Source organism: Acipenser ruthenus, chromosome 9 (assembly GCF_902713425.1).
Source record: "Acipenser ruthenus chromosome 9, fAciRut3.2 maternal haplotype, whole genome shotgun sequence".
Classification (NCBI taxonomy): domain Eukaryota; kingdom Metazoa; phylum Chordata; class Actinopteri; order Acipenseriformes; family Acipenseridae; genus Acipenser; species Acipenser ruthenus.
Genome location: NC_081197.1, coordinates 42,651,238 through 42,668,583, shown reverse-complemented (window position 1 = coordinate 42,668,583; position 17,346 = coordinate 42,651,238). Strand labels below are relative to the sequence as shown.

Below are 17,346 nucleotides of genomic sequence, written 5' to 3'. Positions count from 1 at the left end.
TTTCGGCTTGCCATGTACGCATTGACGGGTTATCACCTGGTTGCCATTTTCTGGCATCTCAGTTCCTGAAAGGCGCAAGACGCTTGCGGCCTCCAAGGACAACCAGTTTACCGTCATGGAGCCTTGATGTGGTGCTAAAAGCCCTTACCAAGGCACCGTTCAAGCCTCTCCACAGCGTGGATATGAAGCTTGTGTCTATAAAACTGCGTTTTTGCTGTCTGTGGTATCAGCAAAACGCGTGAGCGAGTTGCATGCGCTTTCGGTGCATTCATCATGTACTCGTTTCGCAGGAGACAGTTCTAAGGTCTCCATGTGTCCAAATCCGGCCTTTCTACCCAAGGTCATATCCCCGTTTCATATGAACCAACCAGTCGAGTTGATGGCGTTCCATCCTCCTCCTTTTTCTTCCCCATTCGTCAGCCTCCTTTTTCTTCTTATTCGTCAGCCGATTGGCTGACGAATAATAAAGCGCTTTCATTTCTTTTGTCGTGTTATTTTTGTTTTGAATTGTTATTGCACAAATTTGTTTTATTATTATTCGTCAGCCAATCGGTGCCCCGAGGTCAGCGCCCTGTGCGGCCGCACTGCTCGCACCCCCTTTGGTACGGCCCTGGTTTTATATACACTTTTTGATCATTAAAACTACAGTGCTACCCCATTATAACACAACCTGTCATAGTGCGGAACTCCCATTTCCCCCATAATGCAATTTGACTCGCAAATGTTGGGTGAACGTTCCAGATATACACTATGAAGCATGGCAGACAGCAACAAACGAAAATCTTTCTGTTAAAATGCGATGGATAGAGTAAGAAAAGGTGAAACTCAAGCAGCAGTTTCAAAAGATATACATGTTGCAGAATCTACATTGTGTGGATGGCTAACGGACGAAGACAACCTAAGAAGTTTTCTTGAAAAGACAACCGCATTACCCCAACAACTGCATTATAACAGGGTAGCACTGTATTTAGAAGTCAAATGAAAATAAATTAATAAAATAGTTTAATGTACAACCCAATCTATCCAACTCTTGAAATAGTATATAATATCCACTATTCTAACAACTCTCTTATAAAAAAAAAAGGCTTTAAAATTGTACATTAATTTGCTGGAACCACATACTGTAATTCTAGAAATATGAAATGATTCATATTCTGCAAAAAAATGACAATTTATTAGAACAGAATGGTTTCTCGTTCAGAAACAGCAGTAACTTTATTCTAATTTGATTTGAGGGATCATGATGTCTATTTGTCATCCATTTTGATGTCTTTACCACAGTCCCACAAACATTCCTTCTTTAGCTAGCCCAAAGGGAGTTTTCTCTGTCATAATTATTCTACTGAGCTTTCTAATGGCAAAAACCCCAGTCTGGCACTGTCGTGCTGAACAATGGTATACAGCGAGCATGGGAAACAAATATAAAGCATCTGCCCACATTGTCTATGTGTGTGTTTTCTTGGCGCTTTGAAAAAAATTAAGAAAAATAACATAAATGTGCCAGTTGTCAAATGCAACTGAACCAATTCTGAAAAGCATGCTAACTTCAGTACTGTACTGTCCTCTTGTGGTGATAAAGTCTTACTTCATGCTCTACAAGGGAGTTCCCCCAAGATCATTTGAGAAGCCCACAACTCATAATAAAAAAAGGTTCTGCTTCACACTTATGAGTGGGAAATCAAGAAAACAAAAAAGTTAGCATTTTAAATGCTAACAGTGACATTGATCATTAACACTTTTCTTGTGCATTTTGTACCATAAAGGATAACAATCATCCAACATTTTTTGCCAATCAATTACTTTCCTACAAGATATTACTATATTGACACACGTGCGACTTGTCCAGTGTTGAAGCTTTCTGTAATTTAGGCCACTGTAACACGTCTGTATACTTTGCACACACCTGTTGGATCGATCCGTCACAACCTTCTTTTGATCAGACTTGTGATTTCCGTTGGTGTTTTTCTGCAAATATTTGGGAACACCCAGGAGACTGTCATGATGGACACAATGGCCAATGCAGCAACGTTGTTGTGGGACAAGATGGTTGCACAGGCAACTACTATCATTCCCCTTGTGAAGTCACCGAGGTCCTTCTGCTTTCCCATTATTGTTGCTGAACAGTTGCACACAAGTCTCAAACACGCAACAACATACATTTGCAGACTATGGAATTATCTAATTTTACTGAAAGTTTTAACAGTGTACATGTATTATGATCCTAAATCAAACAGCACATACAGTATTCAAATAACTAGAATTTAGGACAACTGTCATTCAGAATTAACAGAATGATTTCATATTCAACCCCTATGTGATACTTGAGAGGCCCTACTATAAACAAATTAGATAATCTCAACAAATCTCCATATATTTCTTTTTTGCATATTACCTGAGAAGGCTTCTCCCAAGAAAGAATGAAAGCAGTATTTGCCTCTATTCCAGAAACTACATTCCCTCCAACTTCATGAAATGTTAAAGTCATTAGGCAGAGGGAGGAAGTGTGGTGTTGCCATGCATACTGGCTGATGACTTTCAGTGATGTTTTTAACATTGACTGTAAATTGTTTCTTCTCAGGATTCAAGGAATTAAATGAAGGCAGACAGGGATAGAAGGGGCTTTGTCTAGATGACCTTAAGCAATGGGGTCAGACTTAACGCTCCATTTGAAAAGTATCTATGTCAAAAGAAATGACGTCATTTAGAAAGGAAAAGAAAAAAACATCTTATTTATTGTATTTCTAGCCAATGTGTCCAAATAAATGTAAATGAGCCTACAGTATATCCTGATTTTTAAACACATCCAGTAGAGGTTTAGACTACAGACTTTCTTTCCACTGAATTACTTCAAGCAGAAAATTGTATAATTTCTCAACATTTCAATGGAATACAGCGGGGTGATTTATGACTAAACTAAATCTATTAGACCATGTGTGTACAGTACACTTTTCCGCTGTCCTTGACAAACTGCTGTTTTTGTGTTTAGCCAATGGCTTTTAACGCATAGCGGAACATTTATTGCTTATTATGAATCACTTACCAAGGTATAGGAAAACAATCAATCAAAATCCTAGTCATCCTAGAAAAATCCTAGAAAAGCAAAACAACAACATGACTGCCCAAAACTGCTTAAAGCACACACACTGTAAAGACTAAGACATAACACAGAAAAATAAACAGACCAGAACATGTCTTAAATGCTAGATTTATTGGACAAACAGCACCATCTGCTGATTTATATTGCCAACAAACAGGACCAAAAGAATGGGAGGGCAGTTCAGCAAGCTGTAGTATCAAAAGAGGATGATACAAACATAACTTACAAACTACTTGCAACTAAGTCCTACGTCTAGTTTTCTAATTTACCTTTGAGGAGTTTTCATCAATAACAAGAACGACAATCAGTCAATCCTCAGCGTTCAAATCAAGAACCTAAAATAAATACCAAAGATCTTGCCAGAGGTAGCCGTATGATTGATGTCACATGTATTCTCAATTGGGCAAAAATTCAGCAACACAATACATTTTGTAAAAAAACAATTTCTCAGAAAAGGACTAATAGCTATAATTGCAAAACAATGTGTTTTAATTAGAATTCATTCTTTCCAAGTTTACAAATATTCCAGTTGTTCTCCATTACCTGCCACCTATGCTGATATTTATGTGGTTGTGTTTTTTCCAATACACGAGCAGAAAGGGAAGGTCCCACAACATGGCTGTAGCCATGGTTTCCAGAGGACATTATTCCAGGAAAGCTGGTGCGGAACTTGTGTCAGCGTTTCCTTGTGTTCTTTCACAGCCCCCTGTATCCTCTGCATGATTTCGAAGAACAGTGGCTCTTCATCAGGGGAAAGGGGTGTACTTTCCGAGGGGTCCTTTGAGAGGTCAAAAAGTAAAGGGGGGTTGTGAGGAGTGACAAACCCTTCATCGCACCGGCAAATATGAATTGTATAGCATCCACCTGCTCCTTCTGGGCTGAAATTCGGAGTGAAAAAATGAGCCTTATAGATAGCATCACCTGTAGATACAAAAAAATAAAGTAAAGTAAGTCTGGCACTAATGAGTTTACAAAGGGTGTGACCTCTTCTGCAAGTTGGTTCAAGACTCCCAAGACATTAGGGGCTAGTGAACCTGCTACCCTGCTGCCCCCTGTCAAACATTTGAATGAGTAATTTTACTGTGTAGATAAAATAGGAAAATATATACAAAATATAACTTAGTGGTCCTTTTCATAAAGAGATACAGATTGCCAATTGCTACTGTGGGCTAGCCTGCAATGGAAAATATAGGCTATTGTCTCAATAGAAATATCTATTGCCAACGTATAGTATATTCTCAACTACAGACCCATTTATAAGAATTTATAAGATTAATACTAAATATGCAGTAACACATTCTGATATTAATGTTCAACAAAACACAGGCAACATTTGAGCATAGGAGTCTTACCACCCCCACCTCCCCAATTGCTACATTTTAATGATGGAAAACACATTTCTAAATGGTACAGTGCTTACTATTTTGCGGGTGCCATCGAACTGCATTTAAATAAATTCCACAATAATGAAACATAAACTCGTGCTCCGAGCGTAGGACTTTACCCTCCATCAGGGGCATTAGGTCGTGGCCATCAATAATCCTTTAGAAAAAAAATACAATTAGAAACTCATACTGTACTTCAACTGCAATATCTAGTTTCCCTTAAAAACAAGAACAGCATTTTTAAAACAGAAATGGGTAACATGTGAATCACACACGATGACACTGCTTTAAACAATGTAAGCTTCAGTGAAAGTAAATATTAGCTTGACATTTTTTAATAGCTTAAATAGTAGGCATTACCGCTGAGAAAATGTAGCAGAAAAAAATACAAAACATATTGATAGGTGATGGGCATTTATTTATTGATACTGTACTTTGGATCCTATGTTGTAGCGTGAAGTCAGCAACACACCTAGCAAGAAAAAACTTGTGTCTGCTTGTTCCTGCAACTAAGTAGTTTATTGATAGTTTTCAAATATTACACATGTATTATTCCTTTCTGAAAATGTGCCTTTGCATTTACTTCAAAATATGGCCCATTGATTTAAATTAAAAAAGCCAACAAACGTTGACAATCCAGGTGATAGAGCCCTTTAAAAGTGAATTACATGTGATCATATACTTATGAAGATATCCCTTTATAAAAGTACTACGCATTTACCATAGCTTACCCTGGTTTGCCATGTTTATTAATATGATTTGCCATACCTTGCTGTTCTTTACAATGCTTTACAATGCGTTACCATGCTTTCACTATGTTTTATTACATTTTGCTATGCTTTTACTACAGTAAACTTTTATATGGGATAGCCTTTATTAGCTCTACTGTTTGGTCATCATGACCTAGATTCTGACCACTAAGAACTTGTGCCAAGAAATAAAATGCCCATGCATCCACAGCATTCCTTCTCTAAAAGGTTAGGTTTGGAAAATGTTGTGGGTGGAAACATTCTTCAAACATTATAAAACGGTTTTGAGCAAGAAAAGGTAGGAGCCCATGGGTATTTTTTAAGAACCAGTTTATGAATTGATCCATTGTTTTAATGAGACCGTTAAAACTCAAATACAGTAGAAATACACTGCTTATAATATGAAGTAGTGTTGTCAGTAGCAAAAGCTTCAAACTGGAATCTGCTGCATTACCGACCTACTGTAATTGCTGTAATTGCTGTACAACATTCTTGCACAATGAGTGCGTGAAATCAGATGGGAGTGAAATATGACAGCGTCTGTTCGCTTGCAGAAATATGCATCAGGCAACCTGGGGTCCTTTGGTTTGTCCTCATGATCCCTTGCATAACCCACACTGGGAAAATCCAAAAATGCCCACAGGTAATTAATTATCTGATTACCTAACCTCCTGATCTTTTAAATAACACACACCGAGGGCAGTTCTGAAACCCAGGACTGGGTGCCAGACTAGTGTCTGGCAGCAGTCTGGAGTAGTAGGGCAGCAGTGTGGAGTAGTTGTTAGGGCTCCGGATTCTTGACCGGAGGGTCGTGGGTTCAATCCCAGGTGGGGGACGCTGCTGCAGTAACCCTTGAGCAAGGTACTTTACCTCGATTGCTCTAGTAAAAACCCAACTGTATAAATGGGTAATTGTATTTAAAAATAATGTGTAAAAAATCATTTTATGTAAAATATAATGTGATATATTGTAACAACTGTAAGTCGCCCTGGATAAGGGAGTCTGCTAATAAATAAATAATAATAATAATAATGTGTTTGAAACTGTGCTATAATACTTAACAATACTTAAAACAATAACAACAGATGGAAATATTTGTCAATAAGGCATAGCAGAGTCTCCTGCTAGCGAGCTGATGAATAGAAAGCCTTTGGAATCTGACACTTTTTTGATTTCTTACAGAGTTCTCACCTGGTTTATAAAAACCCAGTACAGACTTAGAACAATCTATTAAGGACATCAATACATTAGACAGTATAATAAATGTAAATAGATACACTTTTTTTTTTAGACCAGTGCTGCCTTCGGCTAGAATAACTGGGGAGACAAAGCATTATGTGAGAAACATCCTTTCGGCTCTCCTTTACCTGTCTTTTGGCAATTCTCCTCCAGCCAGATTCACTAGTGTTGGGAACACATCCATAAGACTGGTGGGTTCATCAATCACACTGCCGGGGGATAGTGTTCCAGGCCACCTGAAAATACCAGGAACCCGGATACCACCTTCCCAGCCTCCCATACCTTTTCCACCTAACGGAAAAATTAAAAATAAACAAAATAATCAATAATGGGTTTTGGTGTCAGCTTTCTCATAGATTTATTTTATTTTTTTATTTTTTTATGAATATATTTACATATAGTTGTGTATTTACTTAGGTTGTGACCTTATAAGCTTCATAGGCGTATCCTGAAAAAAACGCATAACTATAACATAAATTACATTTTGGAAATAAAAGGTGATCCAGTTTTTTTTTTAATTTTAACATGTCTTGAAGAACTATTTTATAATATTAAGTAGAGTAATTATTAAGAAAGTAAATATTAGCTTGAATTTTTTTAATAGCTTAAATAGTAGGCATTACAGCTGAGAAAATGTAGCAGAAAAAAATACAAAACATATTGATAGGTGATGGGCATTTATTTATTTATACTGTACTTTGGATCCTATGTTGTAGCGTGAAGTCAGCAACATACCTAGCAAGAAAAAAACTTGTATATGCTCGTTCCTGCAACTAAGTAGTTTATTGATAGTTTTCAAATATTACACATGTATTATTCCTTTCTGAAAATGTGCCTTTGAACGTACTTCAAAATATGGTCCATAGATTTAAATTAAAAAAGCCAACAAACGTTGACATGAAAAATATATATTTTTTATCAAATCCAGGTGATAGAGCCCTTTAAAAGTTTATTACATGTGATCACATACTTAGATATCCCTTATAAAAGTTTACCGCAACATTTTTGCATGGCATTTTTGCCGTTTTACCGTGCTTTCCCATGGTTATACTACGCATTTAAGCTTAAAGGCAGCTTAAATGCAGGACTAACACACAGCATAGCGGAGCCCCCTGCTAGCAAGCTGATGAATAGAAAGCCTTTGGAATCTGACACTTTTTTGGTTTCTTACAGAGTTCTCACCTGGTTTATAAAAACCCAGTACAGACTTAGAGCAATCTATTAAGGACATCAATACATTAGACAGTATAATAAATGTAAATAGATACACTTTTTTTTCAGACAAGTGCTGCCTTCGGCTAGAATAACTGGGGAGACAAAGCATTATGCGAGAAACATCCTTTCGGCTCTCCTTTACCTGTCTTAAGTAGAGTAATATCAGGTGCATTTCATTTGAATAGTGGCAAGATTAAAAAAAAAAAAAAAAAACATTCCTAGTTTTTACAGTACTGCTTTTTTACGAATTTCATTGGCTTAGCTCTAGTCTTTAAGAGCCTGAACGAAGCATATATTATTGTACAAAAAGTATTATTTCCATACAATCTACTTGTTGAAAAGTTGCTGAACCCTACCTGCTCTCTTTAGGTTCTAAACCGAACACCCACTGTAAGCTACCAACTGAAATACCAACTATTTCAGAATCGACAGTGAAAAATCTGTGTTCCTGTACCAGCACTAAAAAAACTTAATGTCATGGTCACTTAGCACGGTCATTTACCTTGCTTTACAACTTCATCACACTTCACTGTGTTTTACTATTTGTATCATACAGTAAACTACAGACTTACAAGGGAATGTCCAGGCTTTTATAAAACAATAATACTTCAACATGCAGACATATAACGGAAGATAAATACAGTAGTTTAAAAAAAATGGTTGCATGCAGTGGTTTGCAGAACTTTTAATAAAAACAGGTGCTAATTTCTGATGAGCATGCAGTTTCATAGGATGTGGCTGAAAACCATAAGCCTTCATAACATTCATCAGGAGCCTGATCACAGGTTTACTTTCCAACTCATCTTGTGCCTAAACTTTTCCAGATTTTCATTATGCAGAAGCACTGTAGTAGCAGAGCTCCGGCTGTGTGATGTCATCGGAATTCTTACCCTTATAGATCCCGTTCCAGCCCCCCTTCTGTCCCCTGGAGTCTGAATCCTCAAGATGGCCTCCGTGGTCAGATGTAAAATACATCATTGTCTTGTTTGACAGGCCCAACCTTTCAACCACATTTGTTATTCTACCTGTTCATATTATATAACATCAAGGTAAAAACAACAAAAAAAAAATATTAAGATTATTAAGCTTTTAAATTAACTTAAAAAACATTCTCAGCTGATAAGAGCAGTTTGTCATGAGGCTGTTTGAATACACCATTGGAATTCAGTAAGAAATAATAGTTGAATGATCTGGTTTAACCATAAAAAAATGAACCCATGCCTTTATTTATGTTGACTCCACCCTACATCAGCCTCCTTCCAAACAAGTACTGCCATTATTGTAAAATGTTCAGTCCCCTATACTGGCAGACCCAATATAGCCACAGTGTTTGAGAGAATAGGTTTGATACTGTTTTGTCCAACTGGTCTCCAAGAGGATTTTAGCAGCAATAATATACCAAGTCTACATAACTACCGTTTGGAGAATACACCTAATAGATGCAGTCTAACTGTTACACTAGTCTTTAATGTTACTAGTTGTAAACTGTAGCTGCAAACATTCATAAAATCAGGTTCAATAAAAAACATTTTGCCACTTACCTACCATCCAGTCCACCTCTTCCACATTGTCTCCATACAAGCCATGCTGGCTTTTACCCATAAAGTCCTTTGATGTAAACAACGGAGTGTGGACATGAGCAAATGAAATAAACAGAAAAAATGGCCTTTGCTGGTTTCTGCAATAGAAACAGCCAAAATTGTAGGTATATTAAACAAGCTAACTGACCCCATAGACTTTCTTTGATAACTGCTACACAGAATGCACCTTTATTTATATATCTCTCACATCGTTTCAGATGTGTGTACATTTTATTTATTTATTTTTTAAAAGACGGATATACACCCACCCCTCGTTATATCGCCGCTCGCTATACTGCGGATTCGGATATATCACAGTCCTGGAGTTGGCTCCCCATTTTTACTGTCAAACTGCATATGCCTTAGCTGAAACATACATAGGCACTTAGAATTACTGTTCGTTAGGGGCTCCCAAGTGGCGCATCCGGTAAAGGCACTGAAGTGCAGTGGAGTGCAGGATGCGCTCTATAGTCTAGACGTCACCGGTTCGAGTCCAGGCTATTCCACAGCTGACCGTGGACGGGAGCTCCCAGGGGGCAGCGCACAATTGGCCGAGCGTCGCCCAGGGGGAGGGAGGGTTAGGTAAGCCAGGGTGTCCTCGGCTCACCGCGCACCAGCAACCCGTGTAGTCTGGCCGGGCGCCTGCGGGCTTGCCTATAAGCTGCCCGAGAGCTGCGTTGTCCTCCGACACCGTAGCTCTTGGGTGGCTGCATGGTGAGTCTGCAGTGTGAAAAAAAGCGGTCGGCTGACGGCACACGCTTCGGAGGACAGCGTGTGTTCGTTTTCGCCCTCCCGAGCGCAGGGGTGGTAGCGGTGGGCTGAGCCTAAAAAATAATTGGCCATTCTAAATTGGGAGAAAATAATAAATAAATAATAATTACTGTTCATTTTATTTCGTTATCACTAACAAAAATATACAAAACAATTAAAAACAAAACATTAATATCGTACTGTTATCATATACACACGTATTGCACAATAACACAAAGCTAATTAAATATCTACTTGCTGAAGCGGTTTTTATTTTAGCCAACTGTCACATGGGTTTGTGCATTTGAGAAAGGAGAGGAAGACTCATGAAATTAATTTGAGACTGAAGCCGATGAGAAGCAATTACCCACCACAGTACGAATTAAAACGGTGTGTTGCTTTTTATACGGAAAATGAGAAAAATGTGGGTTGCATAGAGGACTTATATTGGACCCTGACGCACCCGATAAAACGAGGGAGTGGTTGTACAGTATTTGTTAGCCTATTTGTTTTTCTATGGGTCTCTTGCTATATCGTGACCCTCGATATATACAGCGGACTTAAATTGGACCCCAACACCTGCAATATATCGAGTGGGTGTTGTATTGTATAACATAAACAAGAGCATTACAACCTTCTGCCTATTCCTGACCCTTTTACTTTACTTTTTACCTGCTTTACATATTCAATAATAACGTGACATAACCCTGTCATAGGACACAAAAACATCATCTCGTAATTTCGTAGAATTTTAAATCCTGGTTTTAGATGGAGCACATTAAAATATGATATAATATACCTTTCTATGAAGTATTCTGCCTCGTTCAAAAGTCTTTGTGGGAGAGTTTCCAGGGTCATAGGCTGCTCAATGACGTCTTGGTTTTTCATGATAATACAATTCCAGGTCTGGACAAGTGCAAATGGTACATACCATGAGCAGAAACCCACAAGGACAGTAATAGTGAGCAGCACTATGAGCTTCCAGCTGACCAGAAAAAAGCCAGTGAGTCGTGCAATGAGCAGTGTAAGCAGGGCCAGGCCCAGCACTTGTGAGGCTTGTCTGAAGACAGCTTGCACGTCTGCCAGAATATCTGTGCCTTCGCCTGGTTTACAGTCATTGAAGAGGGTGAAAGGCAGTCCATAGAAGTAATCAAAGCCGTGGTTAACAGGATGATGGCAGTTATCATTTCGACTGTCACAGTTCACTCCCAGATGCCATTTTCCTGTAACACCCCCCAAACACACACAGAAATACACACGTTATTGTGGACAGGTGTTAACACAGTTATATCATGAATGTTTCAGACTGGGGCCACACACTTCTTGTTTAAAAATGGGATTGAATAGGACTTATAGAAATGATGTTTAGCAAAATAAAAAATAATGAAATGCAGGAGGCGGGGGGGGGGGGGGGGGGGGTGCTAATAGTGAGAGTAGTGTTTTGTTGTCGTTGAATTTTAAGTTTCAACCAGACTGTTCTAATTCAAAAGTATTTTTTATGTATATAGCTATAATACAGTATACAGTCTCTGTACATAGTAATGAGCATTCAAGACCATCTTTTGCAAAACAAACCTTCATCCAGACTCCTATATCTTAAAGAAATCTTCAAACTGTGTATACCTACTTTATGATGAGAATTTTCAAAAATACCATACCTACAATCCCAGTAGAGTAATCGTGTTTCTGTAGTATAGTCGCAAAGGTTGTTTCATTAGAAGGAAGTCCTCCAGAAGCCCCAGTCCACAAAATAACCTGAACCCTCCCAGTGCTGCCCATGCCTAAAATACACCACATTGGAGAAATCAGAGGAAAAATTAAAATAAAGCTAAAACAATACAGTGACGTTCAGCAGCAGATCAGCACGTTTTTCATTTTTCTTTTCAACGATTTTATTATGACTTTATTATAATTTTCCATGCCACAGCACAAAAAATGTACTTCCTGCATTACAGGGAATTGGACCCTAAGTGAGCCCTGCACAAATTTAGGAAATTAAGTGGAAACTAACAACCCTACCCATGACAGGCATCCTGACAGAGAACCCAACCAATGATCTCATTGGGTTCATTTACAGGAGTGTTTGCTTTATCTCGAGACATTTCTGCCTCGTGAAATAAACGTGGACATGGTACCTTTTTGCGTTTACATGTAAAGCCTTTTCCTGAGAGTGGGTTAAACAATTTTCGTGTTGTGCATTGTATCAAGCTGCTTTATCATATCTTCTTTCCTTATTATGGATATTAACACAGAGTCTCTTCATCCCTCCAACTGATGTAAATGGAGGGTGGACATGGATTTTGCTCAGACATAGCTAGGAGAAATTGCATGGGAGTATAGTTATACACATTTAAACATACTACTTAGTAGTACTTTACAATAAAGTTTTGACAGTTGCTTGGAAAGATATTTGCAAGTGTATTCTGAAGTACTGTACAGTAGCTGTAACCACCTGAATTCACAAGCTCACGATGCAGTTTATCAAACATTTGTATTAATACAGTACACACTTGCTATAACGAACCTGGCCCCTTGACCCTGAAAAAAAAAAAAAAAAATCATATAAAACACACACTGTCAACATCCCGGTCTGTATGCGCGGGATACCACCTCCGCAGTGAAGTCAACTCTTTTGTCTTAATAAAAAGCGTGCGCTGTGTAACTATACATCCAAAACGAAAATCATTTTATGTTGCAATATAGGTTGTCAAAAAGCACTTTTTTGGCTTGTTCAGCAACAATGACGGATGAGCTCATTTTGGGATTCTTGCAAGTTGGATTTAGATTTGGTGCACTTTTGGTGTCAGATTGATTTTGAATAAATGTTCAGCTTCAATTCGGGATTTGTGCTTTCTGTACTGTGTTGTAACAAATAGGATAAAGCAAAGGCAGAATACTGCATACATGAGACGAACAATTCTCATCTCATTAACTTACTCCAACAGTTTATTGTTCATTTTGATTGTCCTTTCGCTATAACGAGCCCCTCGATATAACAAACAAAAGGCTTGGACCCCAACACATTCGTTATAGCGAGGGTGTACTGTGGTTTTAAACAGAAACTTAGTAAATACAATCTGTATGATACTTGACAAATGCAATTTGATCCATGCATGATTAGCATTATGCAAAGTCTTAGGGAAGATGGAGAAAAGCAGGGTTATCTGCAATCTCAATCTGATAAGGAAAATACTGCAAACAAAAAATTAACTTTCCTGCTGCCATGTTTGGACCATGGTAACTTACTTATCCCATGTGTCTTTAGGTAAGGCACATGTGTAAGTGGACGTTGATTTCGCAAGCATTTCCTTGATTCTCATGGGTAAATGAGAACTTCCTGTTAAAGTACTGCAGCTGTTTTTTGGGGGACTTTCACAAGTTTTTCTTCCCAACACGCATGGCCACTTCACGTGAAAAACATAAAACACATGTAAACTGGCCCATTGACATCTGAAACGTTGTCACGCTTACAATAGAGCTAATTTCAAAATAACCCTAAGCACCTAACTTCAACGCTCATGTAAATAAATTGATCCGCTTGTCTGGAGAACATTGCTTTGACAGGTGTCAGGGTCATTGGGAGAGAACATTTCTGTAGATCCCCTGAAACCTTTTTGGAAAAGAAGTGAACAGAAAGAGAACACCAAGTACTTCTATCGGATTAGCATTGTGGTTTTATCCATTTCAGGTTTTACTGTAAGGTTTTGCTTCAATAACTCATATACTCCAAGTATAGGGACAGTAACAAGCTAAATGAAGCTAATTGTTAAATGGCTTTGTGACAGGGTGGCGCAAGGGATAAGGCCCAGAGACAAACTGCAGTTCAAACAAAACACTTTTATTAAATAAAAGACTCAAAATAAACAGGCACGAGGGCCAAACAAAAGGTTTTTTTAAAAAACACAAACAATAAACACAAAGTAAAACTTACAAAAAAAAAAAATCTTCCAGGCTGAGCTTTGCCTTCACTGGAATGCAAAATTTAAAAAAAATAAATAAATAAATAAAACCCCAGCACACAAAGAAAAACCACCCTTGCTTCCTCAGCTACCTCTCTCTAATGAGGAGCTGAGGCCTCATTTTATGTCAGGTGGCTGAGTGCTGACTGATTGTTAATGATTCCCACCTGACACAATAAACCTGGGCAGGGAGGGGAATTTAAGCCCATCCCTGCTAATATTTACAAGGGCAGAGCCCTGCTCTGCCACAGGCTTAAACTGCTATGCAATTGGATTCTTACTTCTTTTCCAGGTGTAACTGTATGATGTGAGAATTCAGAAACATCACACCTTTTAAAACTTCCAAAATCACAATCTACCTCATCTTCACCTTTACACTATCAATGTATTCTCGTGGCTACAGACCTGATCGGATGGGGTATCTGCCTGTCATGAAGGCAGCTCTGCTGGGGGTGCACAATGGACCTGCAGCGATGTGCTGGGTCAGCTTCACTCCCTCCTGGGCTAGCCTGTCGATATTGGGAGTTCTACAACAAAAATGTTAGTACATTTTATGCTGCTTGAAGTAAGAATTGTGGTTTGTTTGAGAATAAATTCAAACAAACAAAAATATACCTACAGCACTTGTTCACAGTATATGGAGTAACCAAAATCACTAGTTATTTTCAAGAAGAAAACACATGGGAATGTGTTGAATTTCAGGCAGCACCAATAAAAAAGAAAAGCGCTCTTATATCATGTTGTTGGGATGGGTTGCACCGTTCTACCACAAACCCCTTCAGGCAAAGGACAGTGAATATTGTACAGGGTGCAACACATTGTCTGTCTCCTGTCTCTGTCCTGCATGCGTTTCTATAACTTGATAATGATAAATTAATTGAAATACCTCACAGTGTTGTTGCCGTAACATCCAATATCACCAATACCCAGATCATCTACCATCATCACGATAAAATTGGGCCTTGCATCAGTATGATCACTTGCAATCAAATACTCTATACTGCAGAGAAGCAACAATACTGCAAACATCCAGGATCTGCAGTACAAAAAGAACAAGCATGTTCCCTGAATTAAGAAATACATCAGCATTCTACAGGAGAAAGAATTCAGTACTGGGAAATGCCTTTACGGTTATAAAATATTTTGCATTTCGTGGCCCCATAAAGTATTTACAGAAAGTGGGTTAAAACGGAGAAAAAAAGCCATTGCTAGTATTTTAGATTTTCTAATCTGAATACTGTACAGTGTTGGCAATAAATGTTGCATACATTCAGATTTGCTGGCTTCTTAAAATCTTAATAGAAACAGCTAGAAACAGAAATGTAAGTGTGTGGTGTTACATGGCAAAAGACCACCTAATTTGCCTGAAGCAGTCTACCAGTTTTGGTCTTGTATTAAACTCTTTCATATGCTTTAACAGATCTGATTGAACCTACTTCACTGATAACTGTCTGAATGTGTTTCAGTCTTCTGGCTTAGTAACAAATACACTTTAGCAAGGACACATGTACCTGATTTTATTATACATGTTTATCCTGTAACACGTTTTAACTAATAATGAAAGATTGCATAGCTTTAATAAAATTATGTATGCTCCCTGTTAGTCACATACAGAAAGCTGCCTACAGTACATACTAAATAAACATAAAAAAAGAAATATCAACAAATTGGCAGCAATAGGTCCTATTCACAATTATTCAACTCAAAACTGCAAGACTGCAGTTAGCGCAGACCAGTAAACTACTGCTGTGTATGTCCACATGCAGTTTATTGATGCCCATTGCTTTTTCAGTGTAAAACCACAGTAAATGTGCAGTTTTCCCATGGTTATACTATGCAATTACTATAAATGTAAATCCAGTGAACAGCACTGCATGAAGTACCTGAAAGGTTATAGCCATGACGATTACCTTTGATTTATGAAGCACCCCATGTTATCGGTCTATTGTTGAACATCTGGAACGTCAACCTATAGAATGCAAAAAAAAAAGTTATTGTACCGTACTGTAAAACGTTTCTAATATGCATACAATGATATACAGTAGTTAAATCGACAAAAATAAAAGCCTAACACTAAACCACTACAGTATGAAGAAACATGGAACTTCACAAACCTATGATTATACAGCAAACGTTACTGTATTTTTGTGTTACTTATTTTAAAATAATTGTACTTATTTACTATTGACTTTGCGTGAGATAAAACAGAAGGCGACATAATAAGATTGTATCGGTGTTAATTGTCAAGGGGGAACGACAACGACACGTCACCAAAAACCTGCTGTACATTTAAAATAGCTATATGTTGCACTTTCGTCCCCATAATGTATTCTTAAATACCATCTTTTCTAAATATTATGTCTACAAGCATAACTTACCTTTGACTTCCAAGCAGCTACCGGTTGTTATACAATGATTGTTTCAGTACCAGGAAGTGTACTTTGAAACACTTTTTGAAACATCCAATCAGCTTTGCCTCCCTCCCCCAAACCCTACTCTTCAGAATGTATCTGAACTCCGACTAGATGTGGTCATATGTACGATACAGTGTTTGTAAAACGGTTCCGGTGTAGGGCCAGAAAATGGTATATCGTCAGAATGTGTTTACGTGCACCAAAACCTGATCCGTGTAATGTCAGAAAGTGGTACGTTGCCAGATTTTGCTACTTGACCTAGCAATCAATTGCTATAGCCATAAGGGTTGTAGCAAAATGTAATGCAAATGCTAAAGTGAATTATACATGTTTTTGTTGCAAACTTAAACTGGAAACAGACAACCAATTTCTCTAAAAAGAAAAAAAACAATTCATGATGAACAAGACAAAATGTGAAGTCACCGCAAAGTTGCACAAGTAAACACATTTACAAGACCCAATGTATTGCATATGATAAATATTTGGATACTATGTTGTTAATGGTGGTAAATTACGATACATTACATTAGAAATTATGTAAAAGAAAAATGGCAAATAGGATAAATTCAATTAAAAAGATGTAAAAGACCGGATTTGAATGGGCGTTTCACTGCTTTCTTAGTGAAAGTTCTTTAGGCATGCGTGAGCAAACGCAGTGAGTTGCATAGGCCTACCACTTTTAAACATGTACCGGTACCTGAAAATAACACTACACCGGTACTTCGTTTACCAAAAGGTGAGTTTCCTATTATACTGTAGTTTGGAAAATTTAATGTAAATATTTAAAATATTTACATCTTCTTGGTCGTTATAGTGTATAAATTGATTCATTATATTATGTATGCTGACTACTCAGTATTACATTTTACATAAATTAACCATTACATTAGGTTTATAAAAGTCACTGTCCAGCATAAAAGGCTGCACAACAGGTTGCACCAGGCATCTCCAGACATTT

General features: G+C 37.8%; 1 protein-coding gene across 3 annotated transcripts; it reads right to left on the bottom strand.

Annotated features, from left to right (window-relative positions):
• Positions 1 to 3,189: 3,189 nt before the first annotated feature.
• arsh (arylsulfatase H) lies at positions 3,190 to 16,726 on the bottom strand. 3 transcript variants are annotated; one of them, XM_059030024.1, is made up of 11 exons: positions 16,353 to 16,726; positions 15,885 to 15,943; positions 14,861 to 15,010; positions 14,380 to 14,501; positions 11,674 to 11,796; positions 10,815 to 11,238; positions 9,227 to 9,363; positions 8,576 to 8,710; positions 6,599 to 6,761; positions 4,518 to 4,639; positions 3,190 to 4,018 (listed from the first exon to the last, which is right to left on the bottom strand). In XM_059030024.1, the coding sequence occupies exons 2-11, from the start codon at positions 15,905 to 15,907 to the stop codon at positions 3,660 to 3,662; spliced, it is 1,758 nt and encodes a 585-aa protein (XP_058886007.1). In that variant the 5' UTR covers positions 15,908 to 15,943; positions 16,353 to 16,726; the 3' UTR covers positions 3,190 to 3,659. The 3 variants fall into 3 exon arrangements, with proteins under 3 accessions (XP_058886007.1, XP_058886008.1, XP_058886009.1); XM_059030025.1 differs by lacking the exon at positions 16,353 to 16,726 and having other exon boundaries at positions 15,858 to 15,943; XM_059030026.1 differs by lacking the exons at positions 14,380 to 14,501; positions 14,861 to 15,010; positions 15,885 to 15,943; positions 16,353 to 16,726 and adding an exon at positions 12,151 to 12,508.
• Positions 16,727 to 17,346: the final 620 nt, after the last annotated feature.